Source organism: Dasypus novemcinctus, chromosome 22, assembly GCF_030445035.2.
Source record: "Dasypus novemcinctus isolate mDasNov1 chromosome 22, mDasNov1.1.hap2, whole genome shotgun sequence".
NCBI classification, from domain to species: domain Eukaryota; kingdom Metazoa; phylum Chordata; class Mammalia; order Cingulata; family Dasypodidae; genus Dasypus; species Dasypus novemcinctus.
The window spans coordinates 70724756-70743932 of NC_080694.1; the positions used below are offsets into that span (position 1 = coordinate 70724756).

The 19177-nt window shown below is 38.9% G+C and overlaps 1 protein-coding gene across 1 annotated transcript; it reads left to right on the forward strand.

Annotated features, from left to right (window-relative positions):
* Positions 1-1283: 1283 nt before the first annotated feature.
* LOC101416145 (olfactory receptor 12D1-like) lies at positions 1284-2210 on the forward strand. Its single transcript, XM_004477895.2, has one exon. The coding sequence runs from the start codon at positions 1284-1286 to the stop codon at positions 2208-2210; it is 927 nt and encodes a 308-aa protein (XP_004477952.1).
* Positions 2211-19177: the final 16967 nt, after the last annotated feature.

Genomic DNA, 19177 nt, shown 5'->3' on the forward strand with positions numbered 1-19177 from the left:
TCTGTTAACAGGTCTAAATTTAGTCAAATATAAACCTTGTTATAATTAACTTATTTTTGTTTCTTCAGTAATTTCAACATCATTGAAGAAAACACTATTATTTCAAATTTGCAAGTGAAATAAAGATTAATGCATTACTTTTGTAGAAAATGAATTTATTTTATGAAAAATGGGACATAAAGAGAAAACACATTATTCAATTAATAAAATCTGAAAATTTACCAGATTTTGGAAGGACTGATATGGAATTCACATAATAGAAGTACAGGTGAAGGTACACTTCACTAGAGGTAGATTATTCCTTAATACCTGATGAGCAAGTCTATATCCATCAAAATAAAAAGAGGACCAAAGGAAACTAGTGTAAAGGAAGATAAGGTTTCAAGGGGGCTGAAGTCTTGGATGCCTCAAGGAGAAGTCAGTGTTGTGTGTAAGGAGAAACATATAAGCCCATCGAAGGAAGGATCTTCTAATCTAGGGATGCAGGTATCTGGAAATGGAAGAATCCCAGGGAAACCAGAGGAGACATGTAAAATATCAACTATAATCCAGAAGTAATCTGGGGATCCTGTTTTGAGAAGATATTAAGGCTGAGATTATATTAAGAATAAATTTACTAGCAGATAAGGCACTGATAAAATTCCACATACCCTTCAGGTTAATATCTGAATGATGTGGGCTCAGATGTCACCCCAGATAGGTCTGCAATGATGCTTCCAGAGATAAGAATCAGTAAGTGATCAGAAAGAGGTCACTTCTGATGTTATTTACATTTAAGAGGAAGAAAGTTTATTAACACTAATTTATCACTTTTTGTTTGTCACAGGCATCATGGTTCTGGTTTGTAATTTCCTATCCATTTTCCGTAAGTTAAAATCCCTTAAGTGGCTTCTTATTTCACTTTGACAGTACTGTGGTAGAGTACAATAAAAATATCCTGCTGTTAGGACTGACTTAAGAAGAGTCAGTTCTACATCCTTGAATGAGTATATAGATGTTCACAGCCAAGGAGGATGGTGGACTTACAAGATGGAACTCTGAAAGAAGGGAAATATTCATGGTCTAACAAAGAAAAAAAAAAGTCTGTTTAACTGTCATTATGTAGGCTCAATATTTAACAGTCTAATGGTCAATGATAGGTAAAACATCTCATTTTAGGGAGATGTAAAACAGCCATACTCTCACTCAAATAATTTTTGTCTTTGAGAAAATATCCTGGGCTGGAAGGATTTGACCCACCAATCTGAATGATTCCCCTATGATATTTTGCCCATACTTTAGTTATGCTGAATCAAACCTCAGTTACTGAATTTCTCCTCCTGGGAGTGACAGAAATCCAAGAGCTGCAGCCTCTCCTCTTTGTGGTTTTCCTTACCATCTATATTGGCAGTGTGGCTGGGAATGGGGCCATCCTGATGCTTGTCATCTCTGACCCAAGACTCCACTCTCCTATGTACTTCTTCCTGGGAAATCTCTCATGCCTAGACATCTGCTATGCCACGGTCACACTGCCAAAGATGCTGGAGAACTTGGTCACTTCACACAAAGCAATTTCTTTCTTGGGATGCATAAGCCAGCTGTATTTCTTCCACTTCCTGGGCAGCTCAGAGGCCTTGCTGTTGGGTGTGATGGCCTTCGACCGCTTTGTAGCTATCTGCAAACCACTTCATTACACTGTCATTATGAATCCTCAGCTCTGCATCCTGATGGCCAGTGCAGTCTGGGTAACTGGTTTCTTCTATGCCATGCTGCACTCCATAATGACCTCTCGCTTGAACTTCTGTAGTTCCAACCATATCCATCACTTCTTTTGTGATGTTAAGCCACTGCTAGAACTGGCCTGTGGGAATATTGACCTCAACCAGTGGCTGCTTAATTCTGTCACAGGAACCATTGCTACCAGTCCCTTCTTTCTGACACTTCTCTCATATTTTTACATTCTCACCTACCTCTTCTTCAAAACTCATTCTTGCAGAATGCTTCAGAAAACACTCTCCACCTGTGCCTCCCACTTCATGGTTGTTATTCTTTTCTATGTTCCTGTTCTCTTCACCTACATTCGTCCTGCTTCAGGCAGCTCCATGGAACAGGATGCAGTCATTGCCATCATGTACAGTGTGGTGACTCCTGTACTAAATCCACTGATCTATACCTTGAGGAACAAGGAGGTGAAGCAGGCTTTTAGTAGGGCAATCAGAAGGAAGTTCTGACTTGAAGCACTCACATATCTTCTCAGGAATAAAAAAGTAGGCAATGAGAAAGTGGAAATTTGAATGTATACCTTGCCTCAAATAATTTATAGTATATAGAAAATAAGGAATTGGGTACATAAAAAAAAAATGGGAATGTCTAGTCTAGTTATATTAAACAATGGATTCCTAGGTAACATAAGAGAAACTTGAACAGATGGACACTAGCCTTGAAACCCTAATGGTAAATTTGTTTTAGATATTAATTGCTATAACTGATTTGTTATATATTCTAATATACTCTAGTATGAAATCAAATAAAGTAATAGACCTATATTACTCACATGGATAGAATTAAGTCTTTTTATCTGTGTGCTCCTTCTTGATTAATACATTTTAATGTGAGCAATAAATTACTAACATTAGTAATATTATCATTGTTGTTGTTAAATTTTGATTTATGTTGATTTATGGTCATGATTACTCAACTCTACAAGCATCTCCTAATTCACACATGAGTTTTCAAAAGTATATCATGATTTTTTCTTCTCCATGCACTGAAATTATTAAGTAACTAAAGTCAATGACATTGTAATCAGTAATTACCAGGGATAAAATAACCAATGTGTCATCTAAAGTGGTCTGGAACCTCTCTATCAAGAGTGTTTTTGGTATTCAACCAGCCAAACTGTCATAGACTCCTGTGAAATCTCATAAAACTGCTAGCAGGTTGAAAAAACGCTGGAGAATTCCTTTTGTCTAATGACTATATTATTTTCCCTTTGGCTTGGACATGGAAAATTATGATTCAAAACCTTTCAAAGTTTTTTGTTTTCTTTTTTGACAGATTGCATTGTAATATGATGTAATACTGGTAAAATAAGAAGAATTCATTAAAATGTTGTATTATTTTCCTTTCTTGGCCGCTAACTCATGCTAATTTAAGGCAATGATTTCATACTTGCTGGGATGATTCAGAAGCAAATGGACAATAGGTATGATATTCCTCACCTTGAGGTGCCTGTAAGTCACAAATGACATTAAAATGTTAGGACTTGCCAGGTTTTTATGCATTTAGAAAGTCAAACGATCAGACAAGACCATGAAAATACATTCTGTAATGTTGGGCTACCTATTCAAGACTATGCATTCGCTTTTGCAGACCCAGTTTACCCTGGAGAAGGGGAATATACATATATTTTAAGGTCTATTAGGCACATGACTTGCTTGACCTTGATCCTCTGAGAGACTAGGCATCATGGTTCACCTGTGAGAGGGCCATACAGAGGTCGGGTAATAAAGTCATGGTTCAAATCTGTTCTACAGTGGACCTTCTGGGCTACAGACACACCCTATAGTCATTTACCCAGTTCCTGTGGCATAATTGGGATTGAACCATACCTGACAATTCGAGAAACCCTACACCAAGCTTCCATTGTGAGAAATGAATTATCACACTGAGGGAGATCAAGTGGAAGCCTTTAGAATTTTCCTCCTCAATCTGGCCAGGACATGCAATAATGAGAGTAGAATATCCTAAGGCATTTTAACAAATATAGAAGAAGCAGCTTTATAGGACCCATCTATAGATATTAAGACTCACATTAAAGTCATCAGTTAATCTACAGTTTGTTCCTTCCATAAAAAAGAGAAAAATCAATGGAACAATCAGTGGAGCAAAAGGCTAAATATTTATGGAGATGTGGCCTACTTTAGAAATGGCATCACACATCTCTGAAGAATAACTAATTGTCTTACTCCATAGAGACAAAGTAGAGCAAATTCTTGGTGATTGTCTCACAGCATAAGCAAGGTAAACTCTAAGAGGGCTAGGTATGCAAATAGCAAACCTAGAATTCTAAAGCTAATAAAACAGATCAGCTACATAAATGGTGTGATTTTTAAAATGCAGGGGTCCCTTGATCAAAAATTATCAAGAATCTCAGGACAGTGCACGCAAGTCCTTAAGTCAAGTGACAGGCCCTTCAGGGCACAAGGATCTGAGCAACCAGTTAAGTCAGGGCTCAAGAAGTCAGCCTGGCTGATAGAATTCAAGACCATATCATGATGATTTGAGGAGGAAAAATACTGTATGTACAACACCCTGGATGAAAATAACTTGGAGAAGAAAATCCCTGGTCCTGACTTCATCACCATTGTTTATTTTTCCAACATTCTTGCTAGTACCCAGGGGACACACTCTCTCAGGAATTTTATGTCTAGTGATCTAGGGTTCATAAAAATAGGCAGATATCTTTAAAGGACAGAGAAGTTTTGAAGTTGAAGAAATTATGCTGCAACACAAACTGAATTACCATGTTAAATAAAGTTCTCCTATTTCTAGTACCCGAGAATGTAAACCTGAAAATCTTTCTTGCCTGGAAGTCCAAATGCTTAACTAGGTAAGAATGAAAGAGAAAACAGGCTAGGAGGTGGCCTATATAAACTATCTGTAGTGAGTGATCTATCTGCCTGCTAGTACTAAAGTCAAGTGCCCAGAATTTAAAACCAACTTCCTATAGTGGAGTTGACTGCTCCTTGATGTTGTGGATTATAAAGACAATTCACTTTACAAATTTTTTTTAATTATTTATTTTTTAAAATTACATTAAAAAAATATGAGGTCCCATTTAACCCCACCGCCCCCACCCCCCACTCCCCCCACAGCAACACTTGCTCCCATCATCGTGACACATCCATTCCACCTGGTAAGAACATCTCTGAGCATCACTGCACCCCATAGTCAATGATCCACATCATAGCCCACACTCTCCCACATTCCATCCAGTGGGCCCTGGGGGGATCTACAATGTCCCGTAATTGTCCGTGAAACACCACCCAGGACAACTCGACGTCCCGAAACCAGCTCCACCTCTCATCTCTTCCTCCCAGTCCCCAAACCCAGCAGCCACCATGGCTACCCTTCCCACACCCATTCCACATTTTCTCTGTGGACATTGGATTAGTTGTGTCCATTGCACATCTATGACAAGTGGGGGCTTAGATTCCATATGGATACTGGATGCACTCCTCCTGCTTTCAGTTGTAGACACTCTAGGCTCCATGGTGTGGTGGTTGACCTTCTTCAACTCCATGTTAGCTGAGTGGGGTAAGTCCAATAAATCAAAGTGTAGAAGCTGAAGTCTGTTGAGGCTCTGGGCCTGGGTGTCATATTATCAGTCCAGAGATTCAAATCCCCTAAATATATCTTAAACCCCAGCATCTATTACAATTCCTATAAAGTAGCTTGGAAGTCTTATGAAAAGAGGTCCCCTCTGAGTCCAATTCCATCACGCAGAAACATAGCCTCCAAAGAAGGGCCATCTGCCATGGCAGTGAACCCGATCTGCCATGACCATAGAACCCGTGGGTCTCTTTATCCCTCAAAAGAACCAATACCTGGGGTTGTATCTACTTTGTCTGTCTCTCAGACTCTGCTCAGTTGTGCATAAGGGCATTCCTTCTGACAACCTCCAGACTCTTTTTTAGAGACTCATAGCCTTATAATCTCATTTCTCCTTTCCATTTCCCCCTTACATTAGATCAATCAGCATTTTGAAGTCATGTTATTATATGTAGACAGGGATATTCTGCTGATCCGTATTGAACCTTTAATTCAAGGTCATTTTCTAGTTGCACTTTACAATTTTTTTTGCATTATTTCATTCTCAATAATATACCTGGTACTCTAGACATTCTACAAAGCAGGTTAAATAATTTAGTAGTGTGCAGTCTCATTTCTAATTTTCTTTAAAACTTAGGAAGAGCTTATATTCAATTAATTTTGATACAATTAGGTTTTAAGAGTCAAAGAATCAAAAATGATATGTGGCTTATCATCTCTATTATAAACAAGGACGGTAATATCCTTTAAATACACACATATATATATATATATATCAAAAACGTTTTCTAAGAATTTAGAAATCAACACATATCTAAGTGTAGTAAAGATTAGATAATTTCTTCAAATTTTTGCACTTACAGAATCTGGAATCCACTGGGTTCCCAGAAAAAGAGCTTTAAATTTCATTCAATAAATTACTCTAGGAAACTCAAATCATTTTCTTCTTCCCTTAGATTTTTTCATATCTTGAATGATTCCATCTTTATAGAAAGCTCCACAAAACCTGCATCTCTATTCAGAATTCCTTACAGTTTTTGTTCTACAGTTTCTTCCCAGCATGAAAGGAAATGCAGCCTGCCCAAGAATGGTGCCACACACATGGAGTGCTGACACAAGATGATGTAACAAAAAAAAACACAGATTCCTGGTGCCATTGATAAGGATAGAAACAGTCACAGAAGAACACACAGTGAATGGACACAGAGAGCAGACAACTGGGGGGATGGAGAAAAAAAAGTGCAAATGCAAGCCCCCTCACACCTATGGAACTATGCTAGTTCCATTTCCCAAAGATTAAACCTAACTGCTAGCTTTGCATATTTTATAGCATATTCCATCTATGTATGAACAAAAGTAAGTGAACCACATATGATATTCTGCAACTTTGTTTGACTTGTTTGCCAGTATATTTTTGGCATTGTCCTTTGGCTACATGTAATTCCACTTTATTCACTTTTATGAGTTTTACCTCTGTAGCAGTTTTATATATTTATGAATTCCAAATACAGATATTGGATTATGTTTGTAAACTGATCTGTATCTGGGTGTGATTAAATGATGATTAGGGCTTTGATTGGGCCACATCAGTAGGGTGTTGAGTCCTCCACCAGTGGGTAGGGACTCACAGATAAAAAGACATAGCTTTTGATGTTGGAGTTTTGATGTTGTAGTTTGATGCTGAATTCTTATCCTGGTGCCCAGAAAGTAAGCACACAGGAAAAGAGGTAAGCCCCAGGAAGAGAGGGAGAGCCTGGAGAGAATGAAGTCCTGGAAAGAAAGGAACCCTGACCCTGGAGAGAGGTAAGCAATGGGAAGAGGGGAGCCCTGAGCCTGGAGGGAAGCCTGGAGAGAAGCAAGACCTGGGAAGAAAGGAACCCAGGATGTCTGAACCCTGGCATATGTCGGCAGCCATCCTGCTCCAACACATGAAAATACAGTTTGGTGAGAGAAGTAACTTATAATTTAAGGCCAGGTATCTGTAAACATCTACTCCAAGAAAATACCCTTTATAAAAACCAGCTGATTTCTGGTATTTTGCATCAGTATGCCTTTGTCTGACTAATACAACTTCCATGTATTTAACCCTTTTTGTTGTTAAACATTTAGATCCTTTCCAGTTTTTCACATTACAAACAATATTGTGTAAATAATTTTGTACATACAATAAATTCTTGGAAATGTGATCATTGTGGGTTAAAACATTTGCACATTTTTTGACTGATGGTAAGAAATTGTTTTCCAAAATCTTTACACCAATTTGCACTCTTGTATTAGCTTATCAGGGAGTCTATCTCCTAATCTCATAAAGACTGGGTTTTACCCACTCTAAAAGTAAGATAGAAATATAGAGTCTCATTGCCTTAATTTACATATTTAATTATAGAAGTTGAAACAATTTCATATTTACATATCCATTTACATTTCTTTCATTGAAAATAGAGTCTTCATGTCCTATGTCCACATTTCCCAATGGTTTCTGTTTGATTACATCTAATTGATTTGGAAAAACCTCATTATTTAAGAAAATTAACACTTTGTCATTTACTTGCAATTTCTTTCTTATTTTTTTAACTATCCTTAAGCATTAAACTCCGATGTATTTAACTGTGTCATATTATCCATGATAAAAATTTTAATAACCCATAATTTTTCTCTACTCAATTCTTAGCCTGATAACAACTTGAAAATAATTCCCTTCTCCTCAGAGTGAGACATGAGTCCTACGGATGAGCCTACCTGGCAATGAGAGATTACTACCAACCACCAACTAGCAATGCAACTGGAAAAGACCTTGACCGAAGGGGGGACAGGGAAAAACAAATGAGTTTATATGGATAAGAGACTTCAAAGTGAGTCAGGAAAGCATTCCAGAAGTTACACTTATGAACATCTCAGCAGAATCTCTTTTTTTGCTGTAGTATATACTACCCCAAATACTGGGCTTCTTGAGAGCTCTATGACATCCAGACACTATATTGAGGACAGACAGCTCAGTAGTTTGGTGCCTTGCCAGTGGACCCTACTTTGGAATTTATGCTCCCCAGAGTGGCAGAGTTGGGCTCAGTTGTGGTTTCCTTAGACATGGCTCTTCTGTCCTTCTATCTGAACTTATAATTAATACAGAGTTGTTAAGTGTACATCCAAGAGACTTACATCTTTGGGCTTTCCATGTGGCAACTGGGCCCTGAGCCTCAGCGGAGTTGCAACACCTACTCTCTAGTTCATTGGACTCACCCAGAACAACTAAGAAGGAGATGAGGATAGAGAACCACCATATGAAGGAAATGAGAGAGCCTACAACTGAAGCAAGAGAATCCCATCCTTTGGTCCTATGGGATCACAGCCCTCTCCCAATTAGAGGTGGAGTGGAAATCACCATTGCAGAATCCTCAAGATAGGGGAATGAACTATGGACTAAAGTAGACTTACTGGTATTTAACTATAGACTTATTGTGATTCTAGCAATGGAAGAAATTATATCATTGATGTGACGGTAGTGGCCCCTGGAGGTTCTGAGGGCAGGGAGAGGAAAAAAGAGGGATAATATGAGGCATTTGTGCATCTTGGGAATTGTCCTGAATGACATTGAATTGACAGATGCAGACAATTATAAATCTTGCCATAACCTACAGAATTGGGTGAAAGAGAGTGTAAACTACAATGTAAACTTTAATCCATGCTTAGTGGCAATGCTCCAAAATGTGTTCATCAATTACAATGAATGTACCTCACTAATGAAGGATGTTATTAATGTGGGAAAATGTGTGAGGTGTAGGGAGCAGAGTATGGGAATGCCCTGTATTTTTTATGTGACATTTGTATAATCTAAGTATCCTTTAAAAAATTATAAATTAAAAAAAAGAAAAAGCAATTCTCTTCAAACTTTATATTTAAATGCTTAAGGAAAAAATATGTCATAGCCAGCTGTAAAATAAAAATGTAAACAGCTTTGAAAAAACAGTTTAAAAATATTAATGCATAAACATTTATGATGTTTGATTAAGTTTGTTATTTTAGTGTCCTCATCATCATGTCACTGTGCTACATGGATCTTAAAGGCATCCACTTGATCCTCTCTGAACAAGAGATGGAAGTTTTCATCATTCCTTAAATCTGTGATGAACAGTCATAACTTTATTCACAAATAGAACTTTAGTGAATGTGATAAAAGCAGGGGACTGAAAGGCGCCTGCACACTGGGACTTATTCTCTTGCTGCCCTTGAAGCCCTAAGACCATCATGTGAATGAACTCAAGCTGGACTTGGGTGAAAAGTGAATGAGAACTAAGCCTACAGCCTGCCAACTGCCAGACATGTGAGTAAGGCCAGTCTAGATCAACCAGCTGCCAGCCCATCTATCAGCTGACCACAAATGAGAAAGCCCAAAAGAGATCAGCTGAGCCAACCCAAATGAAAAGAACAACCCAGTCCACCCAGAGAATCATGAACTAAACAGGTTTTACTGAGCAATAGATAACTGATATAAGATCCAAGAAAGGAGCAGAAAGGTTTGATTCCCTTTAATCATGACCTGATGTTATTCATTTTGTTTTATCCCCTAAAGTATTTTTCTCTGATCTCTCTCTCTCAACTCTGGATAATTATCAACTGATAATGCAGCCCAAGTGATTGTTGTCATTGAAAAGCTATTTTGTACCTATTTCCAGGATCTGTCTTGATTTCTAAAAATTAATTCCCTTTGTTTCTAATTAGGTCTTTAAAACTTTCAAAAGGATATTTTTATCTTTTAGCACGACACAAATTTCTTCACTTGGGACTTGCATCCTCCATTCCACCTATAAATTGAGCAGTTAGGTAATGGACAGTAGGAGGAGATTAAATGCTAATGTATTTTTTATAGGTCTTGTCATTTATCTCATAGTTGATCTCACCTTTCTATTGTGATGACATTATTCCTTCATCTGTATGAAATCCCATTAAGTGAGAGAAGTTGCCTAGCTCTAGCATGCCAAACATCTAGAAGAATGTTCCATACAACTTTTCTTTGCCCCCACCCCAACTACACTCCCCACATTTGTTCATTGCTCTCTGCTTCATGAGGCTGTCCTATATGGATGTGTTCTAGAGCTTACCATCCCCTCTGGAGTCCAGTTCACTTTGATAAATGGAGAGCCTTAGAAGTTGGAAAGGAGACTAGCCACACACAGAGAGGAGAGTGAGGTCAGTCAAATGGACACTAAGAAAAGGCTTGGAAAGACAGCATGGATTAAAGAGATGTAGTAAGCTGTTATTCAATTTTTTACATTTGTTGAGTTGCTTTCCTAAAAAAAAGTTATGTATAATCATCCCAATTTCTAAATGAGGAAACTAGGCTTGTAGAGACTCTCAAACTTGGTGCAACCCAATTAAGCATAATGAACATAGTCATGCACCAGCCAGATATCCCTTCAGGAAGGCCCCAGGTTCAGGGAGACAGGTAAGCAGACAGCTACCAGTCATTACTCCTTCTGGACCCGCCCAAGCTGCAGAGCACCACCCACCCAGGATATGTCCTTCCAGAGGTGGCTCACATCCAAGGACTAATCAGAGGAGGCTGTTACTGCCTGTGGTGAATTGAAACTGCATGTACTCCAGAAAAACATGTTCCTAAGTACAGTCCATTCCGTGGGTGTGAACCCATTGTAAGTAGGACCTTTGGATGAGGTGACTTCTGTTAAGGTGGAGTCCAACACACTCAGAATGTGTATTAATCCTGTTACTGGAATCTTTTATAAAAGAATAAAACTTAGACAGAGAGAGAAACAGCTGCAGGAAACAAGAAGTTGAAATCAGTGGAACCCAGAAGAGAAGCAAGAAACTTCCAGAAGCTAGCATGTGCCTTGCCATGTGATAGGAACTAAGAATGGCCAGCGACCAGTCCAGCAGTCAAAATTCTTCAGTTAGACAGCACCCCCTTGATAATGCCTTGATTTGGACATTTTCCTGGCCCCAAGATCATGAGCAAATAAATCTCTATTGCTTAAGCCTAATTATATCATGGTATTTGCTTGAGCAGCCCAGGAAACTAAAACTGTACCCAATATCAGAGAAATTGGATAGGGCATTTTAGCTGCAGAGCTTCCCATGGGGTTAGGCCAAGGTTGTCAAGATTAGACACTCTGGTGCTTACATACCAGCTCAAGAGTTGTGTCTCTGTTGCTGTGTTATTGGAGGCATTATGGAAATCCTTCTGGGTCCTTCAAAGACGTGCAAATTTGGGAGCAGGTGTAGCTCAGTGGTTGAGCACCTGCTTCCCACATATGAGGCCCTAAGTTCAGTCCCCAGTACTTCCTAAAAAAAAACTAAAGATGTACAGATTCAACCAAGGATGGAACTATAGAAGATTGCTGTACAGTCCTCAAAAGTCACAAAATTCAAAGAAAAAATGTTACTTTGCCCCTTCTCCCAAATTCCAATCTGCCACCAGAGTTTCCCATTGGTAAAAACTTTGCAGAACCAGCCAGAAAGGGAGCTTGAAAATTTAGCAAAGTCTCAGCCCCCCAAAAGTCCATAAAATAGCTTAGAAGGGCAGGAGCACAGCTAAGAGTAAAGGTCCAAGGGACTGCACAGTTTATATCAAGTATTACTGAACTGAAAGTACGTAACAGAAGGTATGTTTCCCAAAACCTGAATTATGTGTTTCATAAAGAAATGGTAACTGATTTTCAGACCAAATGAAATTTCAGCATTATGAAGTTGTAGAATTATGAAGAAAAGAAAAGCAGCTGTTAATAATATCATCATCTTTACCATCCACCCTCAAAACTGGAATATCCTTGGAAAGAAACTCTATAGGAACATCCTTGGAAACAAAACTCTATAGGAAAATTACATTCACCCTAAATTTCTATGTGTAGTCAAATTATCAATTAAGCAACAGAAGAAAACAAAGACATTTTAAAACATGTAAGGAAATTTTATAGCCTACCGAACAAATCTTTTGGAAGATGTTCTTTTGTAAGTCATTGATGCAAGAGAAAAAGTATTAGAGGTAAGGCAAGCAAAGAGAATACTTAAAAGATGATAATTTAACATTCCAGGATGAGTGACAGATGGAGCAGAAGGAAGAATTTCCCAATGAGATTTTTAAAGTAAAAAATAAAATTGATATATTAATTATTTGAATACTGATAAAATATTTAGATGTCATAGAGAAGGATTGCATATGAATTTTAAAAAAGTTCATAGGAAAGGAAGCAAGCAAAAATATTAATATATTGACCCTGAAGTTGGGAAAGTCATAAAGAAAAGGAAATGTAGTAATAGTACACTATACAGTTCAGCTCTGAATAATATTTCTACTGTAATAATAATGTAAATGCTGAATAGCAATCAAACAAAACTTATATAATTATATTTGCAGGATGAGAGTTAGGAATTTTGTAGGCTACTCTTTGGAACTCAAAAAAAAAAAATCCACAATAGTTGCAAAGCAAGTTAAATAATAATATTATAACAATATCAACCTGGGTTCCAGAAATATAAATCTGGTTTAATATTAGAATATCAGTCTATATAATTTTCCACTTTGACATGGTAAAGGAAAAAAGACTATTTCAACCAATGTATAATGTGCATTGATAAAGTGCCACAATCATTCATAATTTTTAAACGAAGGGTAATTATTGCAGATTAGGAACTGGAAGGAACTTCTTCAACCTGATGAAGAAAATATCAGAAAAAATCTACATAAATAAACTTGGTAAGAAAATAATGAAAGGGTTCTTTCTGGTATTAGAAACAGGACAAGAATGTCTGTTAACATAACTTCTGTTCAGCTAGTAAAGAAACTCCTAGAGGGTGCAATAAGAAATAGGAATGATTCTAAGGAAGAGAATGTATAGAAGATATATGAAATGCACATGGAGAATTTATACAAATCAATTAAAAATATAATCTATATAAAATATGCAAAGGCCTTGAATAGACAGTCCACAAAAGAAAACATTAATTTGCTGATAAACATATGAAATGAAGCTCAACATAATTAATTATCAGAGAAATGTGGATTGTAAACCAAGATATGAGATATTACCCCCACTCATCAGGATGACTAAAATTTTAAAAGACTGAAAATAAAATCCACAGGGACTGGAAATTTTTTTTCATGGAAATGTAAAATAATTCTATCAATTTGGGGCAATGTTTGGTAATACTACAGTTAAATATATACCATTCCTGCTATATACTCAATAAAATTAAGTGCTCTATTCACCACAAAATATAAGTAAGCTCATAGCAGCTTATATTGTAATAACAAAAAGCTGGAAACAACTCAAATGTCCTTTAGAAGGAGAATCGGCAAATACTTTGTAGTAAAGTTTATATAATGAAATTCTACACCTCAGTGAAAAATATACTGTTGACAACAACATTGATGAATCTCAGAGTGTTGAGAGAAAGAAATCATTTTCCCATGACCACATACTATTGTGATTTCATTTATAGGAAGTTCAGAAGTGGGAGAGATAATCTGAGGTGGCACACATCAGGACAGGTGTAGTCCCTGGAGGTGGTGATAGAAGTGGAGCTATTGTTGGTAGTGGGCATTGACTGTTAGGGCCATGAGACCATGAGATAGCTTTCCAGGAAGCTGGAGAAGTTCATATCTTGATTTGAGTGGTGGCTATTTGTGTATATATTTATGTAAAAATTCATCACATTGTATTTTAGAGATGTGTACGCTTTACAGTATGTAACTTACATCTAAATAAAAATGTTAAACCACATTTATCATATATCCTGTCTTAGCTCATACTCTACCTAATGGACAACAATATCTTAGGTCTTCAGAGATTGGTCAATTTCAAAGTCGGTGTACAGAATAACCCTAATATTTTGGGTATTTCCTTTATCCAATGCAGATCACTCAGTCAGTTGAATAAATGGCCTCAGGTTCTTTTGGAGAGGGTAAGAAGATGCCTTAGAATATAAATTTTTGACTACATATCAGTGTCCCCTCACTGGGACCAGCTCTTTCCTTCACTCACAGGACTCTATATCCATTAACTGGTTCAATCTTGAATTTGGTTAGAGGACCTGGCTCTCTCCTTTGGTGGCTCAAGGTAGATATGGAAAGCAGATTTGGGGTGTGTGTTTTTTTCCCCACTAAGATAACTTTCCTCATACTTTAGTTGACTTTCCAGCATTTTTCATCCTAAAGAAACCAAAATCAATTAACCATTATCCAAGGGCTCTGGGTCAAACCTTTCTGGTTATTGCTATGTCCTTACAACCCCTAAAAGATAATATACATCCTTCTTCTCTAGCAGTTTTGGCTCAGCATTTAATCTCCGACTCTCTGGGATCCTATTGTTCTTGTTGAATTTAAGGAGCTCATTGTGATGGCAAAATCGTCCTGGTGCCATCCCTGCGTGCAGAGCCCAGCAACACAGCACTTGCTGATGCCGAGAGCTCCCTCCTGCCAGTGTATTTCTCAAAGTCTCGGTGAAGGGACTGTCCTTTGGTGAACAGGCCACACATAAAATCCATCTCTGTATTCATTCTACAATGCTCTGGCATTTCTACTTCACTTAATGCAGGGCACTGCTGAGACCAGCTTAGTCAACCAAACAAGCAAACAGACAGAATCAGCCCAACTTCCTGAGCAAACAGGTTGGACAGAGTCTGGTCAGCGCCGCCTTACTGATGTTAATCCAGACTTCCATTCCCACCCGCGTGGTTGAGCTCCATCGCTACCCAGTCCCAGGCTCAGTCCTCAGACCTCGCCTTGCATAAACTGACAAAACTCCTGATTCTCCATAGTGTGGTACGTCTTCTGGATCAGACCGGGTCCTCAGGCCACTAGGATATGCCCTGCCTTAAAGCAACGAGAGGGGGTGGGAGCAGGCTTTAGGGAGGATCCGCACTCCCACAGGTGAGGTAGAGGGGGTGGGTGCAGGCTTTAGGGAGGACCCGCATTCCCACAGGTGAGGTGGAGAGGGGTGGGTGCGGGCTTTAGGGAGGACCCGCATTCCCACAGGTGAGGTGGAGAGGGGTGGGTGCGGGCTTTAGGGAGGACCCGCATTCCCACAGGGGAGGTGGAGAGGGGGTGGGTGCAGGCTTTAGGGAGGACCCGCATTCCCACAGGTGAGGTGGAGAGGGGGTGGGTGCGGGCTTTAGGGAGGACCTACACTCCCACAGGTGAGGTGGAGAGGGGGTGGGTGCAGGCTTTAGGGAGGACCCGCATTCCCACAGGTGAGGTGGAGAGGGGTGGGTGCAGGCTTTAGGGAGGACCTGCATTCCCACAGGTGAGGTGGAGAGGGGGTGGGTGCAGGCTTTAGGGAGGATCCGCACTCCCACAGGTGAGGTGGAGAGGGGGTGGGAGCAGGCTTTAGGGAGGACTCGCATTCCCACAGGTGAGGTGGAGAGGGGGTGGGTGCAGGCTTTAGGGAGGACCCGCACTCCCACAGATGAGGTAGAGAAGGGGTGGGTGCAGGCTTTAGGGAGGACCCGCACTCCCACAGGTGAGGTGGAGAGGGGGTGGGTGCAGGCTTAGGGAGGACCCGCATTCCCACAGGTGAGGTAGAGAGGGGGCGGGTGCTGGTTTTAGGGAGGATCCGCACTCCCACAGGTGAGGTAGAGGGGGTGGGTGCAGGCTTTAGGGAGGACCTGCATTCCCACAGGTGAGGTGGAGAGGGGGTGGGTGCGGGCTTTAGGGAGGATCCGCACTCCCACAGGTGAGGTAGAGAGAGGATGGGTGCGGGCTTTAGGGAGGACCCGCACTCCCACAGGTGAGGTAAAGGCTGCTTTTAAATTCAAGGACCCTAAACTCCTCTAAAGGAGGGCTGGGGTTGCCTCAGCTGGCAAGTGAGTCCTGGGTATACCAGTTTGGCTCTTCCAAGAAGCAGATATCACAAGAGAATTAGAGGTGCAAGAGATGTCGGAGCAAATGCCTGGGAAGGACAAAGGGGGCTGCAGTGCATGCCTGAGACCTTAGGAGCCTTGCTGAAGCGAGGATGGAAAAAGCAAGAGAGACTAAATTGTGATCTGTTCATAAATAGATGGCTATAGATTTGCTTAAATGAATTATGTAGGAATAGAAAGGGCTTTGACTTGACCGGTAAAGTTTTCTTTCTTAAGGAGACTTAAGGAAATATGGCAAAGTATTAGAATGTGTTAAATCAGTGAGTACACTTTGTATTTTTTGAACACTTGAACTTTTATAATAAAATTTTTAAATGATAAGTGAGAAAAGCAAGATTTTCAAAGTACAAATAATTTGATCTTGCTTTTACTATCACTAATCAAGTAAACAAATTTGTTACATAGAGCAGTGATTGTATGTGCTTAGCAAAACTTGTGGAACAATACATATCAAGCCAATAAGATGGTTTATCTGAGTAAGAGCATGGAAAGAAGACAATAATGGAAAAGCTAAGCAAAAAACTAAAGGTAGAAATAGGGAACTCAACTTAAAATGGTATGTATATTCTGAGCTGTTGATGTAAAATTACATGTGTACATACCTATAGAAATAAATAATGTTCCGAAATGTTATTAATTTTTTATATATGAATGATGGTACTTCAGGGAAATTTTAGCATCTTCTGTGAACTTATCTGAATTATTTGTTGTTTTGCAATAAAAATGTATGATTTATATAATCATTTAAATTAAAAAGCCATTTTTATTTGGAAAAAGAAATAAAGGGTAAAATATCTTACTGGTTTCATAGATAGCATAGGTGCATATTTATAAAAAGCCAGTCAAGTGAAATGAATGTGTCACACTGATAAAAGAGGTAGTTGATTTGGGAGGAATGGGTGGGGTAGGGAGTGGGGTATATGGGAACCTCTTAAATTTTTTAATGTAATGTTTTGTGTGATCTATGTATCTTTAAAAAAAGACAATGAAATAAATAAACTTTAAAAAAAATTCAATACTAACCATTCACAAAGAATGATTTCAGAAATCAGATCATTAAGATAAAATTGCTGCCAAAATGTGAACATAATTATGGGTATCCCATTCTGCCTGGAGCACACTTTAAAGGTTATTTAATGATCACTCTCATCAAATATCAATTTCTGCCATCACATTTAATGAGTTAGTGTTCTTACATATTATGTATATACCTTTCTAGATAACAGTTATTCAAGGTGATATTTAATATACTTATCAGGTATTGTTCTAACTGTTTCACAGTCAATGAACATTGATTAACCCCCACTGTATGCTGAGGAAGAGCCATGGAAGGCAAAACAAACACATCAAGGAAATTTAGTGCAGACTTACCACAGAACTGATGGATACTGACCAATTATTATTTGGAATTATAGGGAGATGGTGCCCCTAAAGGCATACTGGAATGAATCAAGGCCAGCAAGGAACACTATTCTTCAAGAGGAACCTATTTTGTGGGATGTTATATAAAAAGAGATTATATCAGATAGAAAAAGCTCTAAAGACTATTTCTAAAAAATGAGAATATCCCATCTTAGCAAATTTTTAAATAGCCTTGCCTTTGCCTCTGGGTTGGTTGGCAAGTAATACTATACAATGGGTCTGCAGATTAACTTTTTTTTGGACCAGTGTGGTCAGTTCCCCAGCTGTAAAATAATTTGCCTATTTGCCTTCTTTCACATTGTGAAGAAAGATGTAGTCAAGGATATTAATAGTATCCAAATTATCTGCTTGCCTTAGTGAAAGCCTTGAAAATGGATACAGGAAGATCCCCCAAATCCCTAAGATTCCACACAGAATGACTGAGCACTTCAGGATATTCTTCACTGAGGATTTTAAACATCTTCCTGTGAATCTTCACTCAAAAATTAGACTTTTTAGCGATGCCTACCCTGGCCAAGGACAGCCCATCAACCATACTCTCCCACCTTCTTGAGCAGCCCATCTATTCCCCTGCTTTATTTTCCTTACCATTCACCACAATCAGACACTCCATGTATTCTGTTTATTTCTTTTTTAATGCCTGTCATCCCCAAATAGAAGTTAATGCCACAAGGGCAGGGATTTTTCTATTTTTTTATTTTGTTCTTCGCTATGTCTCTTTTGTCAGCCATATTACAGGTGCTCAGTATATATTGAATGAATTCATTTGGTTATAGAGGTAAACAAAGGAGATAAAATATATATCACCCTGGGCCATATTTTTAATGGTGGGAAGATACAAAATAAAATTTAGAGTGATTAGAGCTACAATTAAATGAGGAAATGTGATCGTGTCTAGAGTGAAATGGTGTGTCAGTTTAGAAATCATTGAGTAGACAATATCTGCAGACTAGAGTGTCAAGGAGGAGTGAAACACATAAGAACTTGAAGACAAAACATTCCAGGTAAATGAAAGTAGTGCACAGACCCTTTAGTGACAACAAGCTCAGCATGTTCGAAGTACAAACAGAATGCCTGCTTGCCTGGAGTGACAGAGGGATGAGGAGAATGGCAGAAGGTGAGGCGGGTCAGGGCACCCCAGACGTCAGGGTAAGAGCCTGCATTTTACTCTAGGTGCATGGGAAATTTTGAAAGCTTTCAAACAAGTAAATGAAAATATTGTGTGTTAGTGTGTATGTTGAGAATTCTTTTGGCCTCCATGTGCAGGATGGTTTGAAAGGGGAGCAAGTTAGAGCAGAGAAACAAGCTAGGAGGGCTCTGGCTAATCCAGGAGAAGGGTGGTGGCTCAGTCTGTTAGAAAGAGTGGAAGTGGAGCCTGGACTGCTTCATATGTTCAAGGTAGTCATCAAGATGACTCCCAGGTAGCTGGCCAGTGATCAGTAGATACTGATACCACTTAGGACAATTAGGAAGATGGAGGTGAAAGCAGATTAGGCACCATGGGAATCAAGAGTTCTATTATGCTATGTCCATGTTTAGAGTCACATTTTTGTTAGACATTCAAATATTAGTG

Excerpts from the sequence above, each read along its gene's own strand:
- LOC101416145 (XM_004477895.2), top strand. The coding sequence starts at position 1,284 with ATGCTGAATCAAACCTCAGTTACTGAATTTCTCCTCCTGGGAGTGACA.